At 48.5% G+C, this 22176-nt stretch overlaps 1 protein-coding gene across 1 annotated transcript; it reads right to left on the bottom strand.

Moving 5' to 3' along the window:
• Window positions 1-1622: 1622 nt before the first annotated feature.
• On the bottom strand, window positions 1623-21140 carry RHEB (Ras homolog, mTORC1 binding). Its single transcript, XM_066585701.1, has 8 exons — window positions 20851-21140; window positions 9794-9865; window positions 8460-8527; window positions 8046-8128; window positions 6446-6502; window positions 6239-6286; window positions 3885-3966; window positions 1623-2195 (listed from the first exon to the last, which is right to left on the bottom strand). The coding sequence occupies exons 1-8, from the start codon at window positions 20900-20902 to the stop codon at window positions 2103-2105; spliced, it is 555 nt and encodes a 184-aa protein (XP_066441798.1). The 5' UTR covers window positions 20903-21140; the 3' UTR covers window positions 1623-2102.
• Window positions 21141-22176: the final 1036 nt, after the last annotated feature.

Here is a 22176-nt window from a genome sequence, read left to right as displayed (position 1 = left end):
CGTCTTAAGATTTTCTCTAACTCTCCACTTTCAACTACACACATCTTCACACTGACTAACTTACACAGTTCACTTGTTTAACAGACAACTTAATGACCAACTCTGTGCACTTTACTTTTCTGATCTGACTGAAATCCCACTGACTATCTTCTCACTAACTGACACGACTTCTCTCCTACCTCTCTCCCCAAACCTGCACCATCAACTGCCTCCCAATTGTCACTTCACTAACTTGCAGCCAGTCAGGAGTTCAATCTGCCGGCAATCAATATTAACTGCCCACCTGCAGATTATTCTGTCATAGGGCAAATTAAGTTGTGGTTAATCCCTGCTGGTTGTACATGAACTGAATGCCACCATTTAAAGGCAAGAAGAAAAGCAACGTGGCAGCATCAGAAGGTGCAAAAAAAAAATGTATTCTCCCATAACAGGAAGAATCACAGCAACGTTTCGACTGGAGATGAGCGAGCACCCAAATGCTCGGGTCAGCATTATTCGAGTCGAGCTTTTCGTAAAATTCGAGAGCTCTACTCGAGTAACGAACCCCATTGACTACAATGGGAGACTCGAGCATTTTTGTATGTGGAACGCAGCTCCCTCGACCCCCTCCCTGCCAGACCAAAAATTTTCAAATGACGCGCGCTGCGTCGTGGCAGGGAAGGACCAAAACAGGCACGTCACAGCAGGGTGGGGCCAAAAGCTGGGACGGGGTCAAACGTGATTTGATGCTCGTTCAAGTAACGAGCACCATCGAGTACGCTAATACTCAAACGAGCATCAAGTTCGTCAGAGTATGTTTGCTCAACTCTCGTTTTGACTCATTGGTCTTCATCAATCTCGATAAAGACCAATAAGTCGAAATGTAGCTGGCATTTATTCTGTTATGGGAGAATACATTTTCTGCACCTCCTGCTGCCGCCACGTTGCTTTTGTTCTAGACTTATCTTGGGAATATTGTTCATATTCCGGTGTGGCTGTTGCATCCCTATGGTCCTACCCAAATTTGGGTCTAAAGTTTGCTGCTGGTAACCATTTCTTTTTATTTTGTACATGCCACTTAAAGGCAAGGTGCTTTTGTAGGACCCATTTGAGCCACTACACATACTAATGTGTATCCACTGCATCTATATGCATTTATAGGGAGATTTGGGACCATGACTAAGTGCTAAAATAAGATGTGCTGCAATTTATGTGTAACATTGACAGACACACCTGAATACATCATAGTTCACTGGGTCCATATTCTTTCCGTATGCAGCCACTAGAAAATACAGATGGAATAGGAACACAATACACTTGTGTGAATGGACCCTCTGTCTATAGATGCCTTAGGTTGACTACCCACTACAGTTTTCCCTGCGATAGTCGCAGTGTTTTTTTCTGCAGGGGTCTATGGGACTTGTAATTTTAAAATCGTGATCGCGCAAAATCGCAATTTCATGGTAAATTGTGATTTTGCGCGGTTGCAATTTTAACATTACAAGTCCCATAGACCCCTGCAGAAAAAAAAAAAAAATATGAATTTCGCAGTGAAAAAAAAAAAACTGTAGTGGGTAGTCACCCTTACAGAGGATATTAGCGGTTACAATTTCCAACGCGGTTCTGACGGGAGAAGCCAAGCACAAGGTCTGCAGCGGATTTATTTACAAGTTTACACTGAACAATGAAAAACACTGACGTTCAAGCCGGGGTAAGTAAAAGGGAAATGTAACAAGTATCAGAAGTGATTACATTATAAACAAACTACACTGAAAAAATTAATGCCAGTAAAAGTATTGGCCATATTAAGAAATATGATATACAAATTGAAGTGTGATTGAAGAGTTGGAGATGGAAGGTATCTGCACAGAAGTCAGATGTCTGCAAAATCTGAATACAAAAAGTAAAAACAAAAAAGGAACAAAACGGCGGCTGTGACCATCCCTATCTTATCATCCGTGTAACCTTTCCAGTCCCAGAAGACGTCCCAAGGCATTAGATCGCATTAACGCGTCTGCTGGGACGGGGAACAGTTAACGGAAGAGCCTAGTTTTGAAGTAGAACAGGCAGTTTGCTTATTCAAGTAGAATATATTCCCAGTGTCCGCAGCTTGTGTAGTGGAATTACATCACGGAGCAGGACGACTTCCCTTGTGAACCTACACCGTCAATCTTCTCTGCTTCCAAGATTATTCTCTTAAAAACGTCAACAGCAGTCTGGAAAAGAGACAGAAAGGGTAAACGGCTGCGATCACACTAGGTTTGCCTGACCCAGTTGTGTTAAACTGAAGCGAAACAGAAACACTCCTTTCGTTTTGCAGATTAACAGATTGTCAACAGCCCCCCCCCCCCTAAAATGGTTTTAAATGCTAATAAACTGATAAGCAGAAAGCCATTTTCTTGTGCAGCCTGTAGTGGGGGCTTTTGTTTAGATCTTAAGGACAACATATGCATGAATTTTAAATACAGATGTTGTCCTTTGCAGAACTGGGGTCTTGGGTTCAAATCTGACAAAGCAACAGTAGTAACCACTGAGCCATCATGCTTGTTCTGTCTCCTCCTTTGGAGTAAGTTATCCTATTTTCCCTCTTCATCCTTCTCCTCCAGAGGTGAAGCAGCTTGGTGGCTCCGTGATCAGCAGTTTTGCCATGCAGTGCTGCAGCCCAAGGACAACATCTGTATGTAGATTTTATGCCGCTTTGGGTTTATTCTCCTTTTCTGGAGAACAAGCCTGTGTGGCGGCTCTGTTAGCTCTGCAATGCAGGAGTTCTAGGTTAGAATCTGGCTAAGTGAAAACCTCCATGCAGATGTTGTCTTTGTTGAGACTTTAACGTGCTAATCATTGAAGAGCCACCACCACTATTATCTCCTCTGCCAGGGAGCAGAAAAACCTTGTGATGCTCAGGTAACGAAACTGGAAGTGAAAATCCTTGTCCAATTGACAATAAAAACAGATTTTTTTTTTGTACTGGAAACAAAAAGTGCAGCAGTTTGCGCTTTGGTTCCAGTGTAAAAGAAACAGAATGGCCAAACTGAAAGTCTCCTGCTGCAACACATTTCTAAGGGCTGCAAAACAAACGGTTTCCTGGTTTGCACTCATGTGAAAGGCCCTAAAAATGACAAAATGTTGCTAAAAATGAAACGAAACTGCCTGCGACTAGAATATATCTTGGCAACACAACGTGCCAATGTCACAAGTCTGTATGCCAAGTGATCAAGAGTTCAGGGCATTGTATTGTCAGTAGGTGATGCAACAATGTAGTGCAGGGGAGCAGCCCTTATACATTTCACTTGTCAAACCGTTTAGGTGTTACAGGCATTGTATAGAGTGCCAAAAGTATTCCTTTCAGGCGCCCTGATGGACAGAGTTGCAGTTCAATATAGCTGAGATCTTCAGTGGAAACAAGACTTGTGAGCTCATTAATCTCTTAGGTAGGGCTTACATAGCCAGATTTGGATTGTGTCATCTGAAATAGTCACCCACGGTATTCTGCATCCATTGACAATAGAGCATTGGCATGTCCGCTCACATGAGTGAACAGCGATTCAGATTTCCACTTGTGGAAATAAAAATCGCAGCAAGCTCTTTTCTTGTGTGGATTCCACACAGATGGCTTCTATTGAAGTCAACGGAAGCAGTCCAACCCGCTGCCCATCTGGAAGTGACATTGTAAAAAGGTCTCAGGTACCGGTGTCATCGCCTAGCAACAGCGTGGGAAAAAAAAAATTTTGAAAAACAAATCTGTACTGCGCGTGTCTAATGCGAAGCAGTCTGAGCCATCCACAATACAGATTTAAACATCTCTGCATGGACATCGCATGCAGAATCTGACCAGTCTGTGTGAGACCGGCCTTATAAAGCCAGGATCTTCAATTAAAATGTCTATAAATCCTCAAAAAACCCACCTGATTCTCTTTAGCGGAAGATTCCAAGAAGGCGGCATTCCATGACTCTGCTAAGGCTTTACCCTCTTCAAAGCTGATCACTCTGTAATACAGTCATGAGCATCATGTTAAAGGGTCGGACTGTTCCAAGAGGTCAACATGAATATAGAAAAAAAAAAAAAGTTTCTGAACAAAGGTGACTCTCCTGGATTAGCAAGTCAGTCATAAAGATCATCTGATGCCATTAATTTAAGATCTACCAGAACAGCTGGCATGGTGCCCACTGCAGTGAGGACTCTTGCTTTCATTTCTGAAACTGGTCTGGAAAAATGGAATCCAAACGGATTGGCTGCCATTGGCAACAATAGCTTGTTTTATGTGAGCGAGGTGAAGGTTTTGGATCTTTAGAATGGATACATTGGCCCCGAAAGGTCTTAATGAGATCTTAGAAAAAAATATAAATTATATAATCTATTATATTCACTTGATTTAGTAACAACTAATTGTAGGGGAAGTTTTATTCTAATTTAATATACCCATTTTTATCCAAAACGTATAGATCTGGAGGGTGTATTGTTAATGTAGTATTGTCTTATGTAATGGGTAGGATGGTGCAGGGATGGAGTATCTCTTATTCTGGGTGAAGTGGGTTCACACTGATTTTACAATGCAGTACAGTATATTGATAGAGATGTCCGCTGCACTATATATTCCATAACCTTTTACAGAGTTTTGTTTTAAATTAGAAAAACCGATGTTTATTGAACAGTACGGATCTGATGTGTCTACAGGCTGGCGAATGTCCTATTAGTTAGGGAGTAGGCCCGATACACGTACTATTAATCCTGGCTTTATTAGCAGTATCCTTGGAGACTAACGGGATGTTGTCACGGGGATACGGGAGAGGTCGTTGTGGAACGCTACGTGCGGACCAAGTATCAGACAACACGGCATATGTAGTATAACGCTGCACCATTGGCGTAACGTCGCCATCACACTGAGATGTCGTTGTGGAACACTACACGCGGTCCAAATAGCAAACACCACGGCGCATGGGAGTTCACGTCACACGATCAGCGCCGGAGCTGTGCTTGACACAGCCTGCATGAAGATGGCGATTCTTATACAGGTGGGTGCATGGTATGTAAGGCCTCTCTATAATATATATTAGGAATTTATGCTTGATGAAGGCATATGTTACGCCGAAACATGGCTAGCACAGGAGTGTTGTATTTTTACTTTGAGAAGCTTGCATGCTTCTATGGATTCTATATTTTCTGGAGAATAAACAGCATTTTGGATAGGATTGATAACCTCTTTATTCCTGGACGAGGCATTTCCATAAGAGCGCAGAAAGTTCTCTTTTTTTCACATTGTTTTATTGGAGATATTAAGGGAACACTTAAAATCCTACGTTGGATCTTGATAAACCATGGCATCCCCCAGACTTTACTACGGTAAGTCCTCAGTGTGAACCCGCTCTCATCTGTGAGAAGGAAAGTGCGCCAATAGCGGACCTGTCAATTCTAGTGTTCTTTGGTTAACGCCAATTGAGCTATACGGTGCTTGACTGAGTACAGATCCCTCTACCGCAGGGTTCCCCAACTCCAGTCCTCAGGGACCCCCAACAGGTCGTGTTTTCAGGATCTCTTCAGTGTTGCACAGGTGATGTAATTATTGTCAGTGCCTCAGACATTGTCACTGGTGTTTTTACCATAGGATATCCTGAAAACATGACCCGTTGGTGGTCCCTGAGGACTGGAGTTGGGGACCCCTGCTCTACAGGATGTCAGGCCCTCATGGAGTGTTTGGTCAGTAGCCCACTGGAAGTCAGTTATTTTGTAGGGCTATGGCAGTGTTCCTCCAGTCCAGATATCGGGTTGATGCTTTTTTACAGAGCTGTCCAGCTCTCCTCATGCAACGGCTCGCGCCCGGATATCTGCTGCATGCTCTTGAGGCCGCTGGGAGACACAGCTAACCTTGAAGGCACACATGGATGAGCCATCCTGGAGAAGCAGGACTACCTGTACAACCTGATCAGGCTGCAGGTCGCACCTCGTACCAGTAGTGACAGACACCAGCAGAACTAGAAGAATCAGTCAAGAAGGGGCATTGTCTCCAGTCCTTTTTTGGGGTGTCTGGATGTTCTGCTCCGGCGCTCCTGTTGTCACTTTCATTTGCACTAAAGCAGGCGAAATGGATTGCAATTCCTTCACAACTGTACAGGCTAATATCCCTGAAGTGCATGATTTGGGGTTATACCGGGATGTGCGAGTGTTCACAATAGGTTTGAGTAGTGTAATTCGGATTAAACAATCTGCACCTATGATCCACAGCTTTACACTGCAGACTATTGTGTCATATCTAATACAGACCTTTCCATGTGCAAGTCTTTCTTGTTTCCAACCAACATTATAGGAACCCTGGAAGAGAGATTCAGAGTGATGGAGATCTAGAAGATTACTGATCTATAAAAGGCATTTGGACGTGGTTTAAAAAAAAAAAAAAAAAAACACACCACATCAGATTTTAACCACATCCAATCTGCCCAATGTGAATGTGCCCTAGAGGCGAACACTTACTGCACTTTCCCCACCATGTCCAACAGTTTTTCGTGAATAACTTTAATCACTTCAAAGCTGAGGAGAGAAGACAATTGTTACAAATCACAACCACCTACTCCAGAAGTGCAAATAAGATGCTGCATCTGAGCACTGCTGTAGATTGGTTTTTGTGGTGTGGCACTGTGCCCCACAAAGTAGGCATGTGCAGAGCATGACTTTTTAACCAGCTGCTCTGTGCATGCATGGCCGTTCGTCTCTATGGGAGAGCGCATGTACACAGCCTTCTGAAGTCATGTTTGCGCACGTGAACCTTGCAGGGGCACAGGAACAGGGCGAATATTAAACATGGCTACCCGAATCACCCGTTCCTTGACCTTCATAATGTAGTTTAAAGGAAACCCGTCACCCGAGTCCCATAAAAACCATCAAGGATTTGGGTCTCCCCCCCCCCCCCTTCATTTTCAGTTTCTCCTCAACATTTAATGAATACATAGTAGAGAACAAGCCCTCAGACCGCTATGTTCATTTTTTATGGGACCAGCTGTATTTCAGTGGTATTTACTGTACCATATAACGTACAAAAAAAAATAACAACTTTAATTCTAAGTGGAGTGAAATGAAAATGCAATTCCACCATCTTGGGAGAAGTAGGTGTGTGTTTGTTCTACAGCACACCGATCAGTTTTATGTATCAGTACAAATGCGATGATACAAAATTTGGCGCTGTTTTACTTTTGAAGATATCTTTGGGGAAAGATATTTTCTGCCACTATAACCATTTTTCCAATGACAGTTGTGAAAGGGCGCATTTTTTGCAGCATGCCCTGCAGTCTCTGGCACCGTTATTAGTGTTCATACAACTTTTTGATCGCTTATTTCTTTAACACAGGGCAACCGGAAAGAAAAAAAAAAAAAAAAAAGGACAATCTGACAGCCTTCACCATGCAGGATAATGTACTTTTAACGACAAATACCAAATAGGGTTTTTATTTTGATTAGAAATATGAGAAGTTGCTTTTAAAATTTGTATCCCCTTTTAGTGCAAAAAAAAAAAAAGTAAAGTCCCCCGCCCCCCTCTAGGACTTTTACTTGCAATCTTTTGGTCACTCCTGCAATATAATACATTCCACTATACCGCAATCTGACAGGCAGTCTATGAAGCCGCGTGACAGGCATGGCTTCATTGGCAATCTAACAGAGCAAGCAGCCTGAAGGGCCTTCAGAAGGCTCCAAGCTGCCATGGCAACAGAACGGCACCCTCCGATCTCATTGGGGGTGGGGAGGGGGGGGCCGCTCAGGAACCCTAAACTCTGAAAGGGCATTTAAATGCTGCTGTCTGAATGGACCGCTGCATTTAAAGGGTTAACAGCCATTATCAGTGTGGAAACAGAGCTGCCAGTTTCCAGCAGAAATCCGTTCCGTGTATGAGCACACTGATCCAGAGAACAGGTCACAGGGCGTCCCAGTTGGTATACATGTCCTATTCTCAACCCACTCCACGGACAATAGGGCACACTGCGTGCGGGATCTGTGTGTAGATCTGACAACACGTTCCTGTGCTGCAGGACGCACCAACTCACATTACAGCCGCGTATCTCTAGCCTTACATAGAACATACCTTTTGAGAGAGGTTACAGAGTATACAAGGATGTATCCATTAATGTCTATGGAGTAGGTCTGAGGAATAATGGAAAATTCATCCTAGAATATGGGAAAGAAAAAGGGTTATTAATCTATCCAATTACCAGACATTTTGCATCCATCCACACTGAAAGATGCCAACATCCCCGTTCCCATAGGAACGGTTCTAATTAATCTACTCACAGAAAGTGAGTGCAAGTAATTGTGTAGTGGAGATTGAGAAAGCATTTGGAGACAGATCCACCCTACAGAGGGCTGACACCTGCCGTGGGGGCAGAAAACCTAGTCATCTATATGCATCGCTCTACAGGGAGAGTCTGGGGTGCAAACTCATCCCATATGTGATCAGACATCTTCCAGGAGCCCTGAACCCCGACAGCTCTGTACTTACTTGTCCAGCAGTGTCGACGAGCTGCAGCTGGTAATCTTGTCCGTTCACTGATATCTGTTTAGTAAATGCTGGAAGATAAAACAGTCGACATTAGTGCCGAGACAATAGAACACAAATTATGGCAGCAAGTCAGACGGTAAAGCTCATTACGTCAACTAGTAGCCAAAAAGGCCGGTTCCAAGGACCCTTTTACACAGGCCAAAGACGGTTCAGGTTCCCACAAGCCAAACAATAGTTTAGTGTAAGGGCTCTTACAAACTTGCGTTTTAACGCAAATGTCAATAGGACTTTCTAATGTTAAAAACGCATCGCCAAAAAAAAAAAAAAAAAAAAGTTCAGTCGTTCAGTTTCAGAGTTGGTCATGCTCAGTATTACTAGTTCTAACAGGGCGGGAGAACATTTAAAGGGGTACTCCAGGACAGGTTTACATTTTTCCATTGATTGCTGCAACCGCTGTCACTGCAGTTTGCGCAGGACGCAGAAACACTGACCATAGCACAGTGGCCGGGTTGGTACTGTGGGTGTAGCTCCCACTGAAATCAATACCAACCTGGACATTGTGCTATGGTCAGCGATTCCTGCACTGGGGAATAGTTGGGGATCACAGCGCCTGTCCCCACCAATCATCTTTTAACCACAATGCTCTAACACCAGGCGGCTGCACCAAAGCCGCAGAACAGACTATTGCAGAGGTTTTGGATGTGCTGCACCCAAATGTCCTACAGCCATTACAGGTCCAACTACATGGCGTTGGAAAAACGTGAAGAGGCTCCTTATCGGTATCCATCAGCACGAGCGCTCGCCACAGAGCTCACACTTCGTTTTTCAGATACATCTTCCAACAATTCCTAAAATCAGTGAGTATGTCACCCATTACCCAAACTACATCAGGTAATGCTTCTTGAGGGGACATTCAGTGTTCCCATCAGGAGGATTTCAGGCAGAACCCCCACACAACTTTAATGACTGACACCGTGCCCTTCGTCACCTAAAGGCTGCAAAGTAGTAATCAGCCGGCCAAATATTAGGTGAATGAGGGTAGTGGGGATGGTGAGGGTCTGCGTGACAAGATCACCACCAAATCATGCTTACCACATGGAGAGGTGCTGGAATTAACTAACAGCTGCGCACCTTTACACTCAATGTGTTTTAATTAACTTTTTGTATGTTTGTTTTCAGTAAGCTTTTGTTTGACTTCTCTGCTTGTCTTGTTCTCCGCAGGGACGCCGTACGAGGTGCTGATTTTTCCCCGCACAAAGGTTTCCATATCCTTTATCGTGTGACGATAAGAGACTGCACATCCGAGAACACGGCGTACTTCACAGGACACTTACTGTTTTCTATGGTCGGATCGTAAGCGTCCACAAACTGCCCTTCAACAAACTGGATGGTGAGTGAAGACTTCCCTGCAACAGAAGAGAACAAATAGCATTATGAAGACAAATACATGACGAGTTCTGTTTTATTCACGTGCGTCTGATAAGTGTGAAGTCCTTAGGGCTCATTAACATTACGAATTACCACCCAATTAGGGCTCATGTCCACGGGTGGGCCAGATTCCACTTGCGGGAGCCCTGCCCACTTTCTAACCCTGCTCGTGGCTGGCCACCCTGCATACCTGTCCGGGTCTGTATTGCAGATGTGGGCGCACATGCACAGTACTTTTCTTTTTTTTTAAACTCATGCTTTCCTGCTGCATCCGTGGGCTGTCTGCCATCTCGATTGCAGCCGGGCCGTGTATGGGGAACTGACTTCTATTGAAGCCGGCTGTGCGGGAACCGCACTAAAATAAAGCATGCTGTGATTTGTTTTCCGCATGCGGAATCCAAAAAACAGATCCACATGTCAAAGTTCAAGTGCAGACACCCATGGTTCCCGATCAATGGCTTGAACTGTGAATCCCGCAATTAAAATCCGCACGTGGACATTGGGCTTAATTCTTATAAGAGTAAAAAATAAAAATCACACTTGCATGAACATTGCACCTACGTGCGGGCGCAGTGGGCTTTTTTTGACAATCACAAATGCAGTGATAAGTTCTCACAAATCGCAGGCAGAAATCACATGTTAAGAGCCCAAAACGATAGCTCAGAAAGCTCCTCCATGACTGGATTTAATAGAGATGCACTTACCCCCCTGAGGTGCTGATAGGCCGGCAGGTAGCCTGGAGACTAATGAAGGCTCCCCGGCCTGCTGTGCACGGGTGTCCATTATAAGTGGTTGTCCGGGTGATAGGAAAATTTTAACAATTGATCCAGACCTGTTAGATTAAAACCAGCGGTGCTTACCCATCCAGTCTGGGCGGTCCAGCACTGCAGCCCCGCAAACTTCCTGGACTTTGTTGTGCAACTGCCACCACCTGATCACGGCAACCAGTCACCGCCCAGATGCCAGGAGGACGGCCCCCGACCGCTGTAGCCTCGGGTTAGCTGCAGCAGTCAGGTGGTTTCCAAGGGGGTGCAGCGCTGGATTGCCGGGGGGGGCACGAGGCCGGGCATCTACCACTGGTTATATTATATCTGGCCTGGATCAATTTTGAATATCTTAATCTAAAGCTGACGGCGCCTGTGCGAATGAGACCTAGAAGTAGACAAGAGCCCGAGCCACTCCGCTCTGCCCACAAGTAGCCACGCACAACAGCGGCTCACTACATACTTGGCGGCAGCGACAGGAAAGGGCAAGCAGAAGTAGTGGCGGCCCTCGGTCTCTAGAGGCAGGGTCTTCATCAGGGCAATAGGAACGTCTGCTAGATGCAGAGCAATCTTACAGGTTTGATAACTGCCCACCGCAGGTCTGGCTGCAAATGGCGACAAGATTGAATGATCTAGACGCCATTTGCAAAATCTTGCTCGCATTGTTGCCACCTGGAGCCCTCTATATATATATGGCAATACTGAAGTATACAGTACGAGCAGCTGTAGGTTCAAGTCCCTATGTGGGCAAAACAAAAACGCTAAAGTTGGTATCCCTGTAATTGTACCAATCCACAGAATAAAGTGAACATGTCAGTTTTCCCTGCACTGTGAATGCCATAAAGTATATATAGAATTTTTTAATATTTTCTGGTCTTGAAAGGGTTACTGTCCAGGTGAATGCAACCCACAAGTACCTGTCTGATACGAGCCATCTGTGCCAGCCCTTGAAGTGCACAGAAGGAAGGCTTACACGCTGATGCCCATGTCAGGCGGGTTCACACAGGCGAGTGCGATATCGGGCCGAGAACCGATATTGCACTTGCCAATGTGCGCGTTTCACAAACCCCGCTTAGTGATTACACAGGGGGGAGGGCACAGAATCCCCCACAGTCCCAGATAGCTCAGCATTGTGAGGCAGAGAATGCCCGGAGCGACGGGGGTCACACGGGGGCGGCAGTGATGTTTCCAGACCACAATCAGCAGCGTGACCTGAAAAGTCACCCGCAGCCCTTTATATGAGGGAAACATTACAGCGTGGAATCCCCGATGTCACCGGATTGTTCCCGCCGCTGTTCTGGAAGTACAAAGATGTTCTGCAGTGCTGCCTTCATGCCATTAGTGTGGCGGAGCGACGTCCGATGTCAAGTATGCGTTGTGACGGACGCCATGAATGCCAGCTGCAAATGCCACAAAAAAAAAAAAATACCATGCCGTTATCTAGGTTTTAACCCCTTACAGACAGCCACTGCCATTTGGTTTATTTTTTGTATCGAGGAAAAACCAAACATTTTTCTGTCAACTGTTGGAGAGCTTTTTCTCTTTTCTTTGTGGGACTAGTTGGAAGACAATTTCGCCAACCTTGGAGTCTTCTTAATACAGCGTAAACTGCAGCAAAAGTGACATATCAATATTATTCTGTAGGTCAGTGTAATTACATCAAAACAAAGTTTAGGTAAGTTTTTAAAAAAAAAAAATCTCTTTAGAAAAAACAAACAACTTTTTGTCCCCATGTCCTGACAGCCATGACGTCTCAGGACTCATGCCCATGGCCGTGACGGACTCCACCAGCAGAATATCGCAGCGGAGTCCGTCACGGTGCCCCCCCAAAGACCCCACATTCACCTCCCGCATCTGCTGTGCGTGTCCCGCATGACGCATCGGCGCAGTACAGCGTGTGACACACCGGCAGTGCCGAAAGACCCGGCTGGCGGCGACGCGTATTCTTCTCACTACACTTCTGCTGTGGCACAGTGGAAGTATCGCGTGGACGGCTGGCTTCCATTGACCACAATGGAAGGCGGCCGCGCGTATACCAGCGGCAAATAGAGCATGCCGCGTTGTCTTTCACGCCGCAGAACTCCGCAGCATGAACAATGAGCTGTTAGGCTCAATAAAACTTAATAGCTGCGGGAGAACACTGCAGATTTCCGCCACGTGAAACGCGGCAGAAATCTGTCAGTGGGCATTAGCCCTCACAGTCATATAGCCCCCCCCCCCCTTCGCACTATTTGAGTGCAAACTATTAAGGCTCCATCAGACGGGTGAGGGCGACATCGGGCCGCGCTCCCCACCAAGTGAAAGCCCCGTGGATGCAAGGAGCTAGCATGTGAAACAGCCTCGCATCAATGCAGGGATGAAGGGAATCCCCAGCGTGGCGGTCACAGCTGCTGCAGAGCATTACAAAGGTCTCACATTGCTTTCAATGGGCGATACGGCAGAAAGATAAGACCTGCTGCGATAGGTTTCCCACATCGCGGTGCCATGCAGGAACACAGTGCCAAGGTGAATGAACTCATTCAAAAGAATGGGTTTTGTATCAGTGCGTCTTGTAACACAATTTTCACGCGCTTTTTAGGCCGGTGTGAAGGCAGCCTTTGTTTTCCCATTTTTTTCCATTTCTGAGGGCCTTCAGAAGACTTTGGGAAAGCCAAAGCCACCAAAAGATATCTTGTCATCTCATCGTGGGAGGGGCAGTCGCAGTATTTAACCCATTTAGGACCAAGCACTGCAAAATTACAGCAGGTTTTAAAGCCCCTGCTTCTGCAATCAATCAGTAGCAGGACAGTTGTCAGCTGATAACCTTCTCCTTTCCCAAGTACACAGCGCTCAATGAGAAATATGTACTAACAAGTAAAAGTGGAAGTGTTTCTTCCACTGCGGGAGTCGGGTGATCATGTGACTGATGTCACTCTCAGGATATTTACCCCTGTAACTCGGGCTCCTATGGATGCCCCGGCTACAGTGGGAAAGTGTCAAATAAGAAAAAAAAAAAATGTGAATGTCCCCCAGGGGTCTTCTATGACGTCATGGGGAACATGAATAAAAATAGTTACATAAAGGGAAAAAAAAAATTTGATTAAAATATATACATAAGAAAAGTAGTCCAAAGCCGACACCAACACAGTCACTATATGCATGCGCCCTGTAATCCAAAACCACAAATATATCAAAACGTCTGACACAAAATGAGGAACTCGTTCCCATAGTATATTTACACTCAAATAAAGTAACTTTAAAAAGAATCTTTTTAGCTTTTTACCCACAACAAAATTTTTTTTTTTTTTTTTAAAGTCGAAATCGCCCTATATGTCATGGAGAAAAAATAAAAAATAAAATAAAAAAAGCAATAAGTTTGGTAGCTAAAGGGAATCAAAAACAAAAAAGGGGGGGGGGTGGAGGAGGGATGTTAAGAATCAGCATTAATGCCGCCTAGCGTCCGGTGTCAAAGAACGCTTACACCAGTCCTGTATGGAGCGGTTCGGCTTCCAATCCGGCTGCAAACCAACACTGGTACTCAGAACGTACCTATACAGCCTGAAGTGCTAAGGGGTTAAAATGGACAGCAAAACCCAGAAAAATAAGCCAGGGATAGGTGGCTAATACATAATCCGTATATATTAAAGGGGTTATGCAGTGAAATACTAGTGATGACCTATCGTCATCAATGGTTGATCATCCGGGGTCATTAAAATCAATGAGCCGTGCCTGCAGTTACAAGCGCCGGCCACTGCACAAAAGGTCGGCGCAGAGGCTTCTGCTGCTTCTGCTGCTTCCGCTCCGGCCTCTGTTATTGCAGGCCTAACATCACGCACCCGCTCAGCCGATCAGTCAGGGTCCTGTGCGACGGACTCCAGCGATCAATTATCAATGACCTATCCTGATAACAGGTCATCAATAGTATTTCACTGGAAAGCCCCTTTAAGGAATTGCTGTGCGTGCCATTCTGATGTAAAAAAAAAGCTCAAGGCTCCTTTAACACGGGCAGAAAACGCCCCACGCCAACAACCACGGACCAACAACACGCATGTGGATCAGCCCTCTTTACTTCGTGTACAAGGGTAGATTTGCTCTATGGTGACAATTGATCAAAGAGGTTGTACCAAGATTACAAGTTATTCCCCTTCATTTCAATGTAATACCAAGACTGGCCACTACAGTGAGAATGGAGCTGTCCGCTTACAGCAGAAATGAGCTCCGTGCACGAGCAAACTAGTCTGATGAACTTTTGATCCGAAGGCGTCCTGAGCAGTGGCACCCACTTATCTACTATGGATGACCTGTCCAGGATATCCACAGGATAGGGCATAACTTGTGGATCAGTGGGGGGGGGGGGGCGGGGGGTGTCTCACCATGCTTGAGAACAGTGGCCGCGTGCAGTGTTACTGCAGCCACCCGAGTGAGGAGACTGAAGCGCTGGTTGTGTTCCATTCACTGTCAATGGATCTGCAGAGATAGCGGAGCGGGCACCCACTCTGGCATTTCCATCAGCCCCATTGAAAAGAATGGAGATCTGATCGCAGCTGCTCGGTCACTCCTTTCATGCTGACATCACTGGATCGCCAGTTTGCTCGCCAGCTGATCACTGATCCTTTTACACGATCAGTCAGGTGAATGAGTGTTCGCAGGAACGTTGGGGCCCGATAATGGGTCTGTGTTGAAATCCCTTTAGTGCTTCTGTTTTTGGAGTAATGTCATTTTTGGTTGGACAATCCCTTTAAATTAACCCCTACACACAAGTCAGCCAAATCCACCAGTGATCCTCGATTCTGCTCACACCGAAGCCATAATGCAGCGACTGAGCTGCCGATGACGAATACCATCAATGACTGAGAGAACGCCATTAAAACACAGCAGAGCGCGCACGGTTCCAGCAAGAGGAAAGCCGCTACTAGAGGGGTCCGGCAGCGGATTATACCCCACTTACCACCTAGATAAAGACAATCGACCGAACTTCCATGTTAACGGCTGGAGAAATAGTCAGCCTGAAGGTCGTTGAGTTAAAGGAGATGTCCCGCGGCAGCAAGTGGGTCTATACACTTCTGCATGGCCATATTAATGCACTTTGTAATGTACATTGTGCATTAATTATGAGCCATACAGAAGTTATTTACTTACCTGTTCCGTTGCTGGCGTCCTCGTCTCCATGGCGCCGTCTAATTTTCAGCGTCTAATCGCCAGATTAGACACGCTTGCGCAGTCCGGGTCTTCTTTTCTGAATGGGGCCGCTCGTGCCGGAGAGCGGCTCCTTGTAGCTCCGCCCCGTGCCGATTCCAGCCAATCAGGAGGCTGGAATCGGCAATGGACCGCACAGAAGCCCTGCGGTCCACCGAGGGAGAAGATCCCGGCGGTCATCTTCAGCAGGTAAGTAAGAAGTCACCGGAGCGCGGGGATTCAGGTAAGCACTGCCCGGTTTTCTTGTTTAACCCCTGCATCGGGGTTGCTCGCGCCGAACGGGGGGGGTTGTTGAAAAAAAAAACCCGTTTCGGTGCGGGACAACCCCTTTAACGCCTCGAGTTTCTGCGCCAAGGCCGTGGGGTTCGCGGTGATCAGGCTGACTATTAGAGGGGTATTCTGGAGACCAAGAGTTCTCAAGTTTTCAGCCATCCACCGAATTGGTGAAAACTGACCAGTGGTGATCCGGGTAAAAGGAAAGCGCTCAGCAGTCTCTGGTGCCCTCATTAAAGTGAATTAAGCAGCTGAGCTTCTCCAAGTTCCGCAGCCTATTCTCTTGGGGACCAACTGGACCCGGTTGTCTATCAATTTTCACCCATTTAGTCGATGGCTGAAAACAAAACACAAAACGTTACTCTCTGGATTACCCCTTCAAGTTTCAGCAACGCTGCTCTCAGCCAATGCAGCATTCTGCTAAACCAACCCGCTAGCTGCAGTTGGTTCAGTGAACGCTGCACTGATTGGCTGAGAGCAGCGCTCGCTGAACCAATCATGGCCATTGCTTCCTAGAGGCGGGATTTATGAATCCTGCAACCAGCAAGTGATGTTCTTTCAGCGGCAGAGGAGTGCAGGATGCGCGTCGGAGCTACAGAACCTCAGAGACGAGCAGGAGAGAACCGGACCGTGGTTGCTAGGCAATTTATTCTTTTTTAATGTAGTCTAGCTAGGGCTTATTTTCAGAGTACAGTTTATATTTCAAGCCTCACCGGAAATAACCAAAAATCAGGCTAGTGATTATTTTTGGAGAAACAAGGTATATTATAACCACCCAAGGACTGGGATAAGCCGCCGTCATTAGTTTAGATCCTATAAAGCGCAGCTATCAGAGTGAATACAGACCGACAATTCCAGGGGGTCACTAACTTTCCTTCGCAGATGATTGCCTTTGTTTTGTAGGATCTTATCCCCTCCCTGCCTCCAGTCTGACGCAAGAGATGAATTCATCGTGGCACTCGGGTTACTGCGGAGTATTGCAAGCATAGCATGTGACCTCAGGACCCTCGTGCTCCAGCAGAGCCAATGGATCCATTTCAACAACCATCAACGGTAACTTGGGTGTCGCCATACTTGTCCTTCAACCCTGCAAGTTTCTGGAACGCGGCAAACACTGAGCGTCCTTGGCTGAGCGTGACGCAGTAGTGAGGAACAGTCCGAGCACGCACCCCAGATGCTCAATGCAGGGATTACTACAGGACACGGGCGTTTGCTGTTCTCCACCCCCCATAAAAAAAAAAAAAAAATTTAAAAACTCCTAATTCGCAGTCAGCCTAGATTGTCTGGGGGCTGTTTTATTGCGGGACGAGTTATATTTTTCAATGTTACTATTTAATGTACCGAACTTAGATTTTTAAGTGGTAAGCAATGGGGAAGGAAAAAAAAAAAGAACACAACTGCGCCATATTTGGAGGGTCTTTTTAAGGCACACACAAAAAAGGAGTATTCTGTGGATCGGTACAATCACGGCGATACCAAATATATATATAGTGTTGGGCTACTTCACTCTAAAAAAGTTCTGCCGCCATCTTCTGAAAGCCATAACCTCTTCTTCCATCGATACTTGTGCGAGGGCTCAGGATTTGCAGGACGGCTTGTAGCCTTTATTGGTAACCTTTTGGTGTACAAACAACTTATTGATCGCCTTTTATTAAAAGTTTTCATGGAGACATGACCAAAAATAAGTCCTTATGATAGATATAGATATGTATGACAAGGAGGGTAGAGGGGGTTAAACTATTTGTTTCTTACAATACTTTTGCCCACTTAATCTTTTTAAGCATCCTGAAAAAGGACTTGAAATTGCAGTCGATTATTTATACAATATACTGCAACACTTCAGTACTGCAGTATATAGTATTTATACTGGCATTCTATCAAGATATGCCATAGGAATCAAAATAAAAAAAATATCCAGTGTAGCGCTTCACGGGATGAAGGATAGATGAAATGTATCTTTTTCTACACCATAAGGTGAAGTTTTATTGCAACGCGTTTCAACCCTATAAAGGGTCTTTATCAAGCATACAAACATACAATCATTAATATAGTAAAAAGAGGTGACTTACAATTAGCAGTCATTGCAATGCCCTTACTAGGGGATAGCCCCAAATGGCACCCCCCCCCCCCTTACTAGGGGATAGCCCCAAATGGCACCCCCCCCCCTTACTAGGGGATAGCCCCAAATGGCACCTCCCCCCCCCCTTACTAGGGGATAGCCCCAAATGGCACCTCCACCCCCCCCCTTACTAGGGGATAGCCCCAAATGGCACCTCCCCCCCCCCCCCCTTACTAGGGGATAGCCCCAGATGGCACCTCCCCCACTCCCTTACTAGGGGATAGCCCCAGATGGCACCTCCCCCACCCCCTTACTAGGGGATAGCCCCAGATGGCACCTCCCCCAACCCCTTACTAGGGGATAGCCCCAGATGGCACCTCCCCCCCCCCCCTTACTAGGGGATAGCCCCAGATGGCACCTCCCCCCCCCCCCTTACTAGGGGATAGCCCCAGATGGCACCTCCCTCCCCCCCCTTACTAGGGGATAGCCCCAGATGGCACCTCCCTCCCCCCCCCTTACTAGGGGATAGCCCCAGATGGCACCTCCCCCCCCCCTTACTAGGGGATAGCCCCAGATGGCACCTCCCTCCCCCCCCCCCCCCTTACTAGGGGATAGCCCCAGATGGCACCCCCCCCCCTTACTAGGGGATAGCCCCAGATGGCACCCCCCCCCCCTTACTAGGGGATAGCCCCAGATGGCACCCCCCCCCCCTTACTAGGGGATAGCCCCAGATGGCACCCCCCCCCCCTTACTAGGGGATAGCCCCAGATGGCACCTCCCCCCCCTTACTAGGGGATAGCCCCAGATGGCACCTCCCGCCACCCACTACTAGGGGATAGCCCCAGATGGCACCACCCCCACCCCCCCTTACTAGGGGATAGCCCCAGATGGCACCTCCCTCCCCCCCCTTACTAGGGGATAGCCCCAGATGGCACCTCCCTCCCCCCCCTACTAGGGGATAGCCCCAGATGGCACCCCCCCCCTTACTAGGGGATAGCCCCAGATGGCAACCCCCCCCCCTTACTAGGGGATAGCCCCAGATGGCACCCCCCCCCTTACTAGGGGATAGCCCCAGATGGCACCCCCCCCTTACTAGGGGATAGCCCCAGATGGCACCCCCCCCCCCTTACTAGGGGATAGCCCCAGATGGCACCCCCCCCCCTTACTAGGGGATAGCCCCAGATGGCACCCCCCCCCCTTACTAGGGGATAGCCCCAGATGGCACCCCCCCCCCTTACTAGGGGATAGCCCCAGATGGCACCTCCCTCCCCCCCCTACTAGGGGATAGCCCCAGATGGCACCCCCCCCCTTACTAGGGGATAGCCCCAGATGGCAACCCCCCCCCTTACTAGGGGATAGCCCCAGATGGCACCCCCCCCCCCTTACTAGGGGATAGCCCCAGATGGCACCCCCCCCCCCCTTACTAGGGGATAGCCCCAGATGGCACCCCCCCCCCCCTTACTAGGGGATAGCCCCAGATGGCACCCCCCCCCCCCCTTACTAGGGGATAGCCCCAGATGGCACCTCCCCCCCCCTTACTAGGGGATAGCCCCAGATGGCACCTCCCGCCACCCACTACTAGGGGATAGCCCCAGATGGCACCTCCCGCCACCCACTACTAGGGGATAGCCCCAGATGGCACCACCCCCCCCCTTACTAGGGGATAGCCCCAGATGGCACCCCCCCCCCCTTACTAGGGGATAGCCCCAGATGGCACCCCCCCCCCTTACTAGGGGATAGCCCCAGATGGCACCCCCCCCCCTTACTAGGGGATAGCCCCAGATGGCACCCCCCCCCCCTTACTAGGGGATAGCCCCAGATGGCACCCCCCCCCCCTTACTAGGGGATAGCCCAGATGCCCCCCCCCCCCCCTTACTAGGGGATAGCCCCAGATGGCCCCCCCCCTTACTAGGGGATAGCCCCAGATGGCACCTCCCCCCCCCCTTACTAGGGGATAGCCCCAGATGGCACCTCCCCCCCCCCCTTACTAGGGGATAGCCCCAGATGGCACCTCCCCCCCCCCCCCTTACTAGGGGATAGCCCCAGATGGCACCTCCCCCCCCCCCTTACTAGGGGATAGCCCCAGATGGCACCTCCCCCCCCCCCTTACTAGGGGATAGCCCCAGATGGCACCTCCCCCCCCCCCCCTTACTAGGGGATAGCCCCAGATGGCACCTCCCCCCCCCCCCCCCCCTTACTAGGGGATAGCCCCAGATGGCCCCCCCCCCTTACTAGGGGATAGCCCCAGATGGCACCTCCCCCCCCCCCCTTACTAGGGGATAGCCCCAGATGGCACCTCCCCCCCCCCCCTTACTAGGGGATAGCCCCAGATGGCACCTCCCCCCCCCCTTACTAGGGGATAGCCCCAGATGGCACCTCCCCCCCCCCCCCCCTTACTAGGGGATAGCCCCAGATGGCACCTCCCCCCCCCCCCCCCTTACTAGGGGATAGCCCCAGATGGCACCTCCCGCCACCCACTACTAGGGGATAGCCATAGACAGCGCTCCCACAGGGCTGGCGCAGGACAGGGGATACGCCGCTCGCCGCCAGGCTAAAGGTCACCATAACAGACTGTAGCACCCTGATAGCGGACATCAGATTGGCATGTAGACACGGCAGCGGGCACGGCAGGCACGGCGCGCCGGTACTAGCCCCCGCACGTGTAGTAGGCCGGGAGGAGCCCCGCACTCACCCACGGAGCGGTACCCGAGGATGGCGATCTTCCGCGACTTGGGCTGCGGCATCTTTGGCGCCTCCACTGTTTTGCCTTTCGTTCAGACCCGAAGGCGCTGCATCCACCGACAGACGAAGAAGGGAGAAGAACGGAGCGACCAGAAGCCGAGAGACACCGCTTCACCTGCTGAGCCGGTACAGACTACTGGCTCCCGCCCACAAACTGGCAGCGTAGCGGCGCCGGCGTCAGCCCGCCTTATACCCGCCCCTCCGCACGGCCTTGTTGTGATGACTCCGCCCGCCCTCTCCGCGCTCAGGAAAATATCCGCTGCGTCATCCCAGGCCGCTCACTGTGGCGGGGAAGCGTGTGATTGGCGGAGACTTGTGGCAGGGGGCGGGGCGGCTGCTACATTCCACCTTCCTATTGGGTAAAGGCCTGCCTTCATTGACGTTAAGTGGGCGGAGCTACTCAGAAACCTAACTCTTCAGGAGCTGCCTACTGCTAAAAGAGACCTGGTCACGTGGAGTATTGACTGCGGCTGCGCGGACTCACCTCCCACCATCTTTGCAAAGATAAAAAAAAACATTGTAAGCAATGCGAAGGGCGTCGACAAAATGGCTCCTCTAGTGGAGACAATAATGGCGTGCGTCAGTGAAGGTACTAATGATTGTGCACGCAGTGAGGGAGAGCGGCCGCATAAATCTATATTCCACAACACTTCTACTCGATTCACAAGCTGATTGGTTGTTTTGGTTGGCTGATTCACAGTGATTGGTTGTTTGGGTTGCCTGCAGAGCGGCCTCCTCACAGCACCAGGACTTCCGGTCCACTCTACACACACTGGGCTTAGTAACTGCGTCTCTATGGTTAGTTGGAGGACCTGGTTTATAATTTCGTCACAGTGGCAACACTCCCCTCCAAACAATGTGGAACATTCTTGGCTGAGACTTTAACGTGTTCAGTTCCGTTATGTCTTATTCTCTGCTCAAACATAAAGCTCAATTCAAATGTAGCATCCCTGTTAGCAGCAGTGCATTGTGGGAATTAGAGGTGTCAATTCAAATACCTTTTTATAATAGTCGCTGCATTAAAAATTTGCACCAAAAAGTTAAAGTCATGTGACCACCATGCCAAAATTGCCAACCACCTTCTGACGGCACCTACACCATGCATGAGTCCTTGTGGCTTTGCGTGTAATGGAGGCAGAACTGCCCGTGCGCAACATGAATGGCGGTATATTGTGTCCGTGCAGGTATTGGTGGTGGTTAGAGATGACCGAGTATATTCGCTAAGGCACGAGTATCTCCCCGCTCGTCTCTAAAGATTCGGGGGCCGGCGCGGGTG

Source organism: Eleutherodactylus coqui, chromosome 12 (genome assembly GCF_035609145.1).
Source record: "Eleutherodactylus coqui strain aEleCoq1 chromosome 12, aEleCoq1.hap1, whole genome shotgun sequence".
NCBI lineage: Eukaryota > Metazoa > Chordata > Amphibia > Anura > Eleutherodactylidae > Eleutherodactylus > Eleutherodactylus coqui.
The sequence above is the reverse complement of the archived record's forward strand: the minus strand, read 5'-3'. Positions and strand labels throughout refer to the sequence as shown.